General features: G+C 46.9%; 1 protein-coding gene across 4 annotated transcripts in view; it reads left to right on the top strand.

The window, feature by feature from the left end:
- LOC147429127 (DEAD/DEAH box RNA helicase family protein) overlaps positions 1-13027 on the top strand; it is a 234134-nt gene that overhangs the window by 74765 nt on the left and 146342 nt on the right. For 3 of the 4 annotated variants that reach the window (XM_086495195.1, XM_086495194.1, XM_086495193.1), the window contains one exon: positions 4168-4665. The exons of the other annotated variant lie outside the window; for it this stretch is intronic. In XM_086495195.1, the coding sequence (XP_086351321.1) occupies positions 4168-4665 (498 nt within the window). The remainder of the gene's footprint in view (positions 1-4167; positions 4666-13027) is intronic. 4 annotated transcript variants of the gene reach the window in all.

The following is a 13027-nucleotide window of genomic DNA, read 5'->3' as shown; positions in this document are numbered from 1 at the left end:
AGTAGTGTGTCCCGATGGCTCTGTATCTCTAGTAAGAACCGTCCGAGCTGTCTCTAATCCCGAGAGTCCATGATCTCTCGGAGAGTGGGCTGTCCTCTGAATAGAGCCTCATACCTGCCTCTGATCTCAGTGTATGCTTTGCATCTACATACAAAGTGCTCCTCACTCTCCACCTCCTCTGTGCAGGCTCTGCAGACGCGCTCCTCCCTGGGGACACCAGTATGTCTCCCGATCTCAATCTCTAACCTGTGTGAAGCCACTCTCAGCTGACCAATCGCCACCCGTGAGCTATGTGGCATATATGTGTCCATGTAGCGTGGTCTCTGTATGAACCCCCCAGACAATATGGTGAGAAACTGGTCTCTGTAATCTGACATCCTCGTCCCCAAGCCAGGTGACTCCCAGACTCTCCTAGTGTATAGCTGCCACAGATCCTGTCTCAGTACCAAGTTCCTCTCACTGTGAGAGAGGTGAACATATGGTGAGTGGGGGTCGTACTGGAAAGGTGGTAGGCTCTCCATGTCAAGACCGTGTCCCTCAAACCATGCTCTGACCTGTGAGTACCATGCTCTCTCATGCCCACTCTCTGATAGTTGTATAGCTGCCTCAAATGCTCTACGAGTAAGTCTGTCAGGAGGTAGCTCTCTCATCCTCTGGATGAAGCAGACTGTCTGGAATAGTGCCTCTACCACCATGGGTGGTGTGGCGAGCTCGGCTCTAATAATGTCATGTGGCACTCTCTTCTTGCTGCGGAGCAAGCGTGAGATCATACATATCTGTGGCCTCTCAAGCTGTGTCCACTGGTCAGCTGTCAATCCTGGTGCCCATACTGCCGCCGAGTACATCAAGGCCGGGGTGACTAAGGTGTCGAAAAGCCACCCCTTCGTGCGGGGTTCCTGAAAGTGTGCCTGGTGGCATCTCCGCTCTAGCATGGCCAGAGCTGCATATCCTCGGGTGAGCCTGTCAGCAGCAGCCTGCCTCATAGTGAAGGGTCCTGGTAGGCTGGTGAATGTGATGCCAAGGTAGACATAGGAGGTGACTACATCAACCTGTCCTCCTGCTGCTGTGAAGGTGGCAGCGCTCCTCACTGCACTGGATGTGTGAAAGATCATAACCTTGGTTTTGCCAAGGTTCACAGTCAACCCCCTGTGTGTGCTGAATTCGTCCAAGGCCTCAAGATGGCGTTGCAAGCCCTCGGGTGACTCTGAAATCAACACAATATCATCAGCATATAACATGATGTGGACCGGAGTACCTGCCAAGTCGCTCCCCTCTCCCCCTGCTCGCAGTATGTAGTTGGAGATCTCGTCGATGTAGAGCCCAAAGAGTGTCGGGGAGAGTGGGCATCCTTGCTTAACACCAATGGTGCTAGCAATGGTCTCTGAAAAACCGCCTGGGCAACGAACTCGACCCGTCACCTTCTCGTAGAGAGCATATATGGCCCAAATCATCTCTGTTGGTACCCCAATGCTGTGAAGGCGCTGGAAGAGTCTCTCGCGTGGGACTGTGTCAAAGGCCTTGCGGAAATCCACAAAGCAGCAGTAAAGCCTCTTCTTCCGCGCCTTTGCCCCATCAATGAGGCAGCGCAGAACGAAGATGTGATCAGTGGTGGAGAAAGCTCGTCTGAAACCTGCCTGGCCTGGAGCTCGTAAACCCTCGATCTCTGCGTAGCAGCTGAGCTGTGCCTCAATTACTGCTCCATATAGCTTGGCCATCGTGTGGCCAATCATGATAGTCCTGTAGTTCCCTGGATCCAGGGTGTCGCCAGATTTGTGGATAGGCACTATGGTGTGCTGTGTCCACTCCTCTGGGAAGCCCTCCCCTATAGCCCGGTTGAAGACATGTGCAATCAACGGGGCTATAGTGGAGGCCGCATAAATGATGTGCTCACTCTGTAATCCAGTATGGTCAGCTGATCGTCTGTGCTGCATGCGGCGTATGGCCCTCTCTACCATCTGTGCTGTAAAGAAGGAGGAGCACGTGGGGCGTGGCTCGTGTGGCTGTGGGATAGGAGGCTGTCCTGGCACCTCGTAAAGTCGCTCTGCATAATCATGCCATATCTGTGGATCCTCAATAGCTGTAGTCGGACGTGGCTCGCGCAGGGTGCGCCATGCCGTCGCGCTATCCATGCTCATGAATAGGCGGTATAGCTCAAGCTCCTGTGCCTCTTCGAATGCTCGCCGCTTTTGGCGTGTCAGCGTCTTCATATGCTGTCTGGCCTCTCTCTCTGTGATCTCTCCTAAGGCTCGCTGTGCGCGGAGGCGTCGGTATAGCTCTCTGCACTCGTCATCATACCAGCGGTTCTGAGGCATAGTCCCGGGGGGGGGAGTGCGTCCTGTGTGAGTGGTGTGTGGAAAGGAGCTAATAGCTGAAGTGTGGAGAACGGAAGAGATATGTGATGTGAGAACTGAGAGTGGTGTGGATGGGTGGAGGAGGCATAGGCCATGCTCGACCTCGGCCGAGTAAAGAGAGGCTAGCTCATGTGTGAAATGGATGGTGGTGTGTGGAGTGTGTGCTGTGGAGCTGTGTGGGATGGTATCTCCGGTGATGGAGAAAGAGAGGTATGTGTGGTCGGCTCCGATGGGTATGGGTGGAATGGTGAAGGATGTGATAAGGTGTGTAGCCTCCCTGGGTCCCAAAATATAGTCGACTGTACTCCCCCCTCCCTCTGCAACTCCATGTGGCATACAAGTCAGGCCCCCTGAGGTGGGCCACTGGACCATCCCGTTATAAATAACGAGACGGTGCTGGGAGCCAAGTCGAAGTAGATGTCGTCCGTAGGCTGTGACTGGAGCTCTGTCTGCTGTATCTCTCATAGTAGCCTCCTCATCTAGAGTGTGTAGTGCCTCTGGGTCCTCGTGGTCATATGCCTCACACTGCTCACTGCGCGTACGAGCATTGAAGTCTCCCATAAGGAAGACTTCACCCAGTGTGGAGTACTCCATAATCTCCTCCGTGAGGCATGCGTACGGTGACTCCTGCTCAATAGGGGCGAATCTGGAGCCTGTGGGAGCAAAGTAGCAAAGGGCAATGTAGACGATCCTGTCTCGTGAGAGCTCGAGGCGAATCCACATGTAGCGGGCCTGTGGGTCCCGGGCAACAATCTGTAGTCTGCTGTGAAGCCCCTGTCTAAAGAGTATGGCCACTCCTCCTGAGCCACGAGTGGTGTGCTGGCGCATACATCCCCGATGTAGAGACTCCCACTGGAATCCATGTATCCGTGGTAGCCCTCTCTCTGGGCTCTCGTGTGTCTCTGTAAGTAGAATGATGTCTTGACCTCTCATCACCTCCTCAAGTCTCTCTGGGTGTGTCCATAGGTCTCCATTGCAATTCCAAACCGTGACATGAATCTCCTCGTGTGTCCCACATGCCGCGAGTCCCTATGCGATGGTCTTGCCATCAATGATAACCCTACCATCTCGATATACTGCCTTCTTCCCTTCTTTACGGGCTTGGTGGACTCTAGGCATGCACGCGCGACGGTGATCTTGTTGCATCTTTGTGAGGTCATCATCAAGATAAATCGGGGGGCCTTCTAGCCCTCTCAAGATGACCCTCTTTCGGAGGAAAGAAGTTCGAGACTCCTCGGAGGCGAATTGGAGGATGAGAGCTCTCTTCTTTGGATCTTTGCCGGCTCTCCAAACTTTGGAGAAAGGGATTTCTTCTTCCTTGTATCCCACTTTCTTGCATAAAGCTTTCCCATCGCTCTCGGGTGTAGACCCTTCTTCTTCTTTGATGCCGGTCACTCGCACATTGAGACGGCGAGCTTGTCGCATCTTCTCCTCCTCGATGGTTGTGTGTACGATGAGTACCTCATCTTTTTGGGCTTCCTCTCTTGCAACCTTCTTGATGTTCTTTTTGAGAGAGAGAGAGAGAGAGAGAGAGAGAGAGAGAGAGAGAGAGAGAGAGAGAGAGAGAGAGAGAGAGAGAGAAATGAAGTGTTATATTAACGTCTTCAAAAAGGCCAGAGTGACCTATGAGACCAAACTGATACAAAAGTGGTGAATCTGTTACAATGTCTGAAAAGTGTGAAAGTGTGATAATAAATGCGAAAAAACTGAATACAAAGTATTAGATAAACTTCTTAGGAGCATTCTGGGTGTCTGGCTAGAGAGAGAGCTTTTAAGTTACACTCTTGAATGACTTACCATAACAGAGGTCTTGCAGGTTTGTGCACTCTTGGGATTTAAGTCTGTTCAGGACCTCGTGGATCACCATCATGCTCTTAATGAAGCTAGCAAAGACTTAAGCACTCGTCCTTTGGAGTGCAGTAATAAATACAATGCAAATCAGTTGCTACAGAAGAATTCACATCCGGCTATTGTGTTTGGGAGCAGCGAGCGGATAGAGCTCTTCAATTTTTCAGACAAACACATTGGTCCTGATGGGAAGCTGTCTTTAGCTTTTTGTGAGGTCGGTTGTAAAGATGATGCAGATGTTTCAGTTCAACCCCACTCAATAGGGAGTGTGACCAAAAGAAAAGGCAGTTTGTCTATGGGGACTGAAAGAGCTGCATTAAGCCAAGTTAGAAAAGCAAAGAAAACAGTGAAAAAAGTGACAGCTAGTGATAGGTATGAAGATTGGATGCTTAACAAGCCAATAAGTTTGATGGAGGGCCTTACACCTACTATGTGTTCGCAGTTAGAAGACAATGGTTTCTACACTGTGAGTGCTTGTGCTCTTGTTTAAAAAAACTGCTTAAGAGAGGAAGAAGAGGAATATTTAGGGGAGGTTCAGCATTTTATGAACATAACAATTAGTATGAATACAGTTGCATGTCTCAATATGTTTACTTTGTCAAGAACGTGTCATTCCAACTGATATTTTATTCATTCACTATTAAACTAATTATCTCATCATATGATCTTCTGATCATTATTTGTTTCGTTAAATGATGGGCTTGTCTTGGATCTTCTGCCTTTATAATGGTCTCTGTGTGTGTCTTTTGGGGGAGGGAGGATTGAGGAGGAGGATCTAAGGATCAGGTATTGCTGACCAAGGACTTTATGTCCTTAATATTGTGGAACTTCTGCATACTTGTTGTGGCCCTGTCTTACAATGCTAACATCCATGAAAGCCAATTTTCAAGATTATCTTAATTAATATATGAGTTAAAAAACCTACCCATTGGGCTACAAACAGAGAGGGTTACTTTAAAAGACTCCTAATGAAAAGAATTAGAGATGTACAACGATGGCTAAATCAAGAGTATGGGAGGAGGAAACAACCACACTGTCACGTGACACATCCAACCCTATGTGTACGTGGACAAGCTACTTCATGACAAGGGTTAAGTCAGTCCAGTCACTCTAGCTTAGGAAGTGTTCTGGCACTTTTGTGAGTCTGTTCGCAGACCGTGCATGCCCAGGCACTTAGAGTAGATGCATATCCTCTGGTTGCACACAGCATGATCATCAGCATTACCATCAGAATCCATCAGGAGCATTTTTCAGTGCATAAAACCTATTTTTCCTATTTTTGATATTTTTCACTTATTAATCTTAAGTGACTTTTGTTGGGAACTGGGTAGGGCAAAATGACTAAAGCATTATATAAGAAAAGCTAGCGCTTGTCTTATTTGGCAGAAGAGGAGAAAGTGCACCAGGCAACTCACTTGCAGCAGCAGGCTTCTCTCTCCCCCTCTCAAGCAAGAACCACCCCTCCTAAGCCCGGCGTTTTTCAGCACCTAAACTCCAGCATTTTTAGCCCATACACCTGGCGTTTCCCAGCACCATAGCCAACATTTGTGAAGCTGCAGATTCAGCGTTTTTCAGGCTATTGTCCCAGCGATTTCAGCCCCCATTAGCAACGTTTTTGAACCTAGACAGCCAACGTTTTTCAGCAATAAGGACCAGAAACTAAAGCCAGCAAAATCAGCGATCTATCCACCATTAAATCCAGCGTTTTGACAGCAAGGGAACAGTGTTTTCAGCTTTCAAGCCAGAGCAACAGATAGCCGCTCGTCACCATCGTCTTCGCAGCATTCAGTTTTCAGTCTAAGCATAGGGGCCCTTGGAGGAGAGCTTTACAACTTTCCGGTGTCGTATTGTCTTCTCTCTCTATCTCTCAATCTCAACACCTTCATTCACAGTGTTCATCCACTTTGTTTGTGATCACTTGTACTCTCTCATTAAAGAACGGAAGGCTCTCCCTTCCCTAAGTAAAAGGAACCTTGAGCACAGTTCGGAGCCCTCATCTTGAGCAAAGTTCAACATTCATTCCGCTGCACCTTACATTAGTATCGAAGCTTTGGCAGTGTTCTGTATCACTCAAGGAAAGAACCACATAATTTTTTTTTCTCTGCTTGTTGCGGTCGCACGTAACCCAAGTTGATTCCTAATCGTGTTTTTGAAGGGTGACAGGAAACCCAAGAATGAAGGGCTTGTCGAGCCTCCCCTTGTGCCTCTTTTCACTCATTGAGAGCGGACCGTGCACTTAGCGGCCGGCCAATCCACGTGAGATGGGAAAAATCAACCTTGGTGTGAGCGCAAGGCCGCCAAGGGGGGCGCCCGCGGAAAAGAGCAGAACTCGGGTGAAGAGAAGATCCTTCTCTAACACAAATTGCAAGCGAAAGAAGAATCTCAAGAACTCAAGAACCTCAAGAACCTCAGGAACCAAAGAACCTCAAGACCCCCAAGAACCTTAAGATCCTCAAGAACCAAAGACCCATAAAAACCCAAGTTCCTCGTGAACTTAAGAATCCACGACTTCAAGTGTATGTTCATCACCTGAAGCGGAATGGATACTTCGTACGGGGGTGGTGAGCATGGGAGTGGTGAAGAAGAGTTTTCCCCACCAGGACGTTTTCCCGACCCTCCTCCTTCCCCATCTACGCCACGAGTTGTACCGAATCCTATGGAGGCTTTGGTCAAATCAATGATGGACATGATGGCACGACAAGAAGCGACTCGCGTTGCGTTGGAACGCGAGCGCGATGAACAAAAAGAAAGAAAAGCAGAAAGAAAGGCGCTATTGAGCAAGTGCGCTTGGAAGCCGAAGACAAACGCGAGGTGCAAAGAGACCTACGTATGCAAGAGCTGGTCTGGCAGGCTCTCACCTCAAAATCCGAGCCGTCCAAAGATGTTGGTAGTTCCTCAAGTGGTGCAAGCCGAGATTCGGACTCCAACAACCCAGTCACCGAGAAGTTGACTTTCAGTAAGTATGATGGTAAGATGGATGCTAGTGTTATTCATTCTTGGTTGCATCAATTTAATGCTTATTTTGCAACAACTAAGAAGACAGGCAATAGCAAGGTTTTGACGGCAGCCATGTACCTTGCCGGTGATGCCATTAATTAGTACCACGCATGGCAAGAGGCACAGTTAGCCACGCACCTAGAGGAAGGAGAGGATGGCACGCCCCTTTCTTTCAGTAGGGCCGACTTCCAAGACAAGCTCAAGGCGCGGTTTATGCCACCTAAGTACCTCTCACGATTGAAGGACGATTGGCACGCTCTCAAGCAAAATGGTATGCCAGTTATGTCTTTTTCTAATTGTGTCTTGCATCTCGGCACTCAATTACGCAAATCGGATGCGGAGCGCAAAGAGGCATTCCTTTATGTATTGAACGAGTATATCAAGTTTGATGTGGAGGTACTTGATCCAATCGATCTCAAGAAGGCGGTAGCGATTGCTCTCGCACAGGAGATGAAGCACAATAAGGAAAAGCCTAAGGAGAGCAAGACTTCTCAAGGAACCTCTCAGAGTTCTCAGAACTCGCAGAATGGTAAGAATGGCAAGAATGGTAACTCTTCTAGCCCATCTTCCTCTAATTCTTCGGAAAAGAACTCTCAAAATGAATCTAAGGGTAACGCTAAAACACTTGCTAAACCTAAGCTAACCCCGGATGAAAAAGCTACAGAAGGAATTATAGGAGGATACATCACGGCTGAAGAACAAGTGATTTATGCTAAGAAAGGTAGATGTTATCAATGTCACGTCAAGTGTCACATTAAGAAGGCTTGTCCTAAGACAGCCCCACCTAAAGAACCAATGGCACCCATAGCAACCACAAGCACTTTAATGAACCAAGCTGAATCTTCTCATGTCTTTGACACACACATTGATGAGTCTCTCATGAAGTGTTATGGTCATGTAAAGGGTCAACGTTTTATCATATTGTTTGATCCAGACAGTATGCATGATGTGATTAGTGCCTCTCTTGTTGAGAGAGCCCGCCTAGAGGTTAGTCAGAAATCTCCTCTCGAGGTCTCTGGCTTCGCTCCCGGTGGGGACTCTCTCATCACGAAAGAGTGCCTTGGTGTGTTGTTTACAATTCAACAAGCTGCTTTCCGTAGGAAATTTCTCGTGTCTCCTCTTTCAGGATGTGATATGCTTTTGGGTATTAGATGGTTTCGGGAGCATAACCCTCTCATTGATTGGGAGGCCAACACACTCACATTAAATGCCAAGACTGACTCACCCATCATCATTCGTGCTGAAGGTCTGTACTCTTTGTCTCTTATTTCTCATGTGCAGGTAAAGCATGAACTTCGACGAGGAGCACAAGCGGCATTCATCTATGCTGCTCCACTTTCTTGGAGCATCCAGCTTCCAGACAAGTATTCAGATTTGTTTACCAAGTTTAAGCATCTCTTTTTGCAGGATGATCTTTCACTCGAGCGGTCGGAGGACCATCGCATCGAGCTTATGGAAGGGGCACAGCCTGTCAATAAGGCTCCCTACTGTTTGAACAAGACACACGAGGAAGAATTAGAGCGGCAACTCATGGAGTTGGTGGCCAGAGGATTCATATGTCCTAGTGTAAGTCCTTTTGCTGCTCTTATTTTGTTTGTTCGCAAGAAGGATGGTTCGTCTCGTTTGTGTGTTGATTACAGGGCTTTGAACAAGATGACCGTCAAGAACAAGTTTCCAATACCTTGCATTGAGTATATCCTTAATAGGCTCAATGGGGCAAAGGTTTTCAACAAGGTCGATTTGAAGAGTGGATATCAACAAGTCCGGGTATTCAAAGGCGACATCTTCAAGACCGCTTTTCGCACCGAGCGACGGTAATGGGAGTATCTTGTTATGCCTTTTGGATTGACAGGTGCCGTGGGTACATTTAACCGTCTCATGGTAGGCTGTTTCGGCGATATGGTTGGTGTATAGGTGTATCTTTCTGGATGACATTCTCATTTTTTCTGCATCATGGGAACAACATGAAAAGGATGTAGAAAGGGTACTAACCCGTTTGGATGAGTGTCAGTTGTACATTGCAGCTAAGAAATCTGAGTTTTTTCTCACCGAAGTCACTTATCTGGGTTATATCATTTCTGCAGAAGGCATCAAGCTAGACCCCGCGAAGGTGGAGTAGGTTTGTAATTGGGATTTGCCCAAAACTGTATATGATGTGCGTTCTTTTTTTGGTTTATGTCAAGCATATACTTCGCACATAGAGAATTTTGCACGCATTGCCGCACCTATGACTGATGTTTTGAAAGGGGTAAAGACTCGCCGTCAGCGCGTAGACTTGCCCGAAGCAACCATTGAGGCTTTCGCAGCTCTCAAGGTTGCGGTGATAGAAGCACCGTGTCTTATCCTTGCCTCTTGGGATGACCCCTTTGAGGTATGGACAGATGCGAGCAATGTCGCCATCGGCCTTGTGCTTCAACAACATGGTCGTCCTGTAGCTTTCCTTAGTCGGAAGCTCAATAGTGGAGAAAAGAATTATTCAGTTTATGATAAAGAACTTTTGTCTGTCATTCACTCTCTTAAGCATTGGAAGCATTTTCTGTATGGTAGAGAGTTTACAGTTCGCACCGATCATCAAGCCGTCAAGTGGCTCCAGTCTATGCCTAGTGCACATTGGAGTGATCGCCAAGCACGGTGGTGACAATTTCTTGAGCAATTTGGAGGTTTGATTGAGTATGTGCCTGGAAAAGCTAACCCTGTTGCAAATGCGTTGCGTCGCAAAGGACAAATTGTGGCTCTTGAGTCAAGATCCATAGTTTCTATTCAGTGTGTGTCTTTCGACAGCATGAAGAACCTGTATGCGGATTCGGAGTTTAGTAAGCAATGGTTGCTGTCACAAGACGGGCACCATGTGCCAATAGAAAAGAATAGATTGAACAGACTTTTAGCACTTCAATAACAACTGAACTGAAAGAGAGACGACACGCGACACGGAGTGGCGGAATTCTACCCCAAAGAGTATTGGCCCCAAACCTTGGCGTCCCTTTTGGTATTTTTCTTTAAATTGCATCAACACAGTACAAGCCGGTACTCCAGACTCTGCATCTTCTCCAAGAAGCATGCGAGAGAATGAGCCCTAACCTCATATTTAGAGGCCCTTGGCTTGAAAAGCAATTACGGTGAAAAGCCTTCAAACTCAAAAGCTTCTGGTCCAAAAGCAATGCCAAAAAGCTGCCAACGTAATTTACGGAAATCCGTACAACTGCCACGCCAGCAGTCATCGCAAAACACGGAAATCCGTACAGCCTGCCACGTTAGCAATATCAGCGTAATTTTTGAAAATCTGCCATGTCATCAGTTTGCGCAAGTCTTTTGTGTGTGTGTGTGTGTGTGTGTGTGTGTGAGGATCCAGCTTTATTTGAATCCTTTATGTCACTTGGGGCCCCATCGGACGGGGTCCCCATAAGTTGGTAGAACTTCTTCTTCTGGTACTTGTTCTTCGTAGGGTTTAGGCCCCTCGGCCGGCATCTGTAAGTTGGCTCCATTCTTCAAGGTTTTGACATGTCAGCAAGTTGTTACAGTTGCAGGCTCTTGCTTCCCAAGGGCCAAGCAACTATCTCATTCGTGATGGTTTGTTGTATTTTTGACAACATTTATGTGTGTTGCCCTCTCTATGGCCAACAATATTGCATGATGCACATGATTCTCTCACGGGTGGGCACAGGGGAATGAACACCACCTTGGAAAAAATAGAAAGATTCTTTTATTGGACTAAAATGCGAAGGGATGTGTTTCGTTATGTCACACAGTGCACTATATGTCAAAAGATAAAAGCTGCTCAGGGTAAGCAGCAAGGCCTCTTGCTTCCGCTGCCTATTCTCGATGGACCCTTCCAGGATATCTCCATGGATTTTGTGACTAACCTTCCACCAAGTTGCATTCAAGGAACACTCAATGTTTGACAATTGTTGATCGTTTCGGCAAGTTTTGCATGTTGATTCCTTGTAAAGCCACAATCACCGCACAAGATGTAGCACGGTTGTTCATTAAGCATTGGTATCCCCTCTGTGGTTTGCCAAAATCGATTGTTTCAGATAGGGATGTTAAGTTCACGTCCAATTTTTGGCGTGCACTCTTTGAAAATTTTGACACTAAGTTGAATTTTACATTGGCTTTTCATCTACAGTCAGATGGTCAGACAGAGATTTATAATCAGTTGGCTTTTGATGTTTTAAAGTTATATGTGTATGATTAGCAGTCTCAGTGGGAGCTCTATCTTCCATTGGTCCAAGCTATTTTGAATGATTCTTTTTCCTCTGCCATTGGTCAAACTCCGTATGAGGCAGCTTTTGGCCGTCTGGTCACTCTTGACTCGCTCGGTCAATCAAATGTCTGATGCCAATGCTGAAAGTCAGTCATTGGATGAGATTTTTGAGAGTGTGAAGCTTCGGCTAAGCAAGGCTCAGGAATCTTATTCACAGCAAGCTAATAAGCATCGTCAAGATGTTTCGATCAAGGAAGGGAATTGGGTGTATTTAAGAATCATGAAGCAACGTCTTAATCAAGTTGGAAAGAAGTGTCCCAAGTTGTCTTTTTGAATGTATGGTCCATTTCCTGTCATTAAAAAGATAAATGAGGTTTCAATGAAATTACAATTGCTTAAATCATGGTCAATGCACAATGTTTTCCATGTTTCTTGGTTAAAAGTCTTTCAAGGAACGCCTCCAATGGACATTTCGGAAGAAGAAGAACCGGAGATCATAGATGAAATTGAAGTCATGGAGCCGGAGCAAGTGTTGTTGCATCGGTTTCGCCATGGTTCAAAGAAGAAAGTACGACAATACTTTTTGAAGTTCAAGGATCGACGAACCCACGAAGCAGTGTGGATCGATCAAGAGTTTTTCAAAGATTATCCCGAGATGTTGGCCGTCTACAAGGAAGCCATGCAGATTGGTATCAGTACCTCACTTTAAAAAGGAGGGAATGTCACGTGACATTGCCAACCCTATGTGTACGTGGACAAGCTACTTCATGACAAGGGTTCAGTCAGTCCAGTCAGTCTAGCTTAGGAAGTGTTCTGGCACTTTTGTGAGTCTGTTCGCAGACCGTGCATGCAGGTACTTAGAGTAGATGCTTATCCTCTGGTTGCACACAGCATGATCATCAGCATCACCATCAGAATCCATCAGGAGCATTTTCCAGTGCATAAAACCTATTTTCCCTATTTTTGACATTTTTCACTTATTAATTTTAAGTGACTTTTGTTGGGAACTGGGTAGGGCAAAATGACTAAAGCATTATTTAAGAAAAGCTAGCGCTTCTCTTATCTAGCAGAAGAGGAGAAAGTGCACCAGGCAACTCACTTGCAGCAGGCTTCTCTCTCCCCCTCTCAAGCAAGAACCACCCCTCCTAAGCCTGGCGTTTTCCAGCACCTAAACTCCAGCGTTTTCAGCCCAGACACCTGGTGTTTCCCAGCACCATAGCCAGCGTTTATGAAGCTGCAGATTCAGCGTTTTTCAGGCTGCTGTCCCAGCGATTTCAGCCCCCATTAGCATCGTTTTTGAACCTGGATAGCCAGCGTTTTTCAGCAATAAGGACCAGCAACTAAAGCCAGCAAAATCAGCGATCTATCCACCATCAAATCCAGCATTTTTGATAGCAAGGGAACCATGTTTTTAGCTTTCAAGCGACAGCAGCAGATAGCGGCTCGTCACCATCGTCTTCGCCGCATTCAGTTTTCAGCCTTAGCGTCACTCAGATTTGCATCTACACTTGTACCAGATTTGTGCAATCAATAGCGTCGACCTCTCTTGCCATCGAGAGAGGGGCTCTTGGAGGAGGGTTTTACAACTTTCCGGTGTCGTATTCTCTTCTCTCTCTATCTCTCAGTCTCA

This window comes from Adiantum capillus-veneris, chromosome 22 (genome assembly GCF_014529385.1).
Source record: "Adiantum capillus-veneris isolate H3 chromosome 22, ASM1452938v2, whole genome shotgun sequence".
NCBI classification, from domain to species: domain Eukaryota; kingdom Viridiplantae; phylum Streptophyta; class Polypodiopsida; order Polypodiales; family Pteridaceae; genus Adiantum; species Adiantum capillus-veneris.
This window is presented reverse-complemented; position numbering and strand designations above follow the sequence as displayed.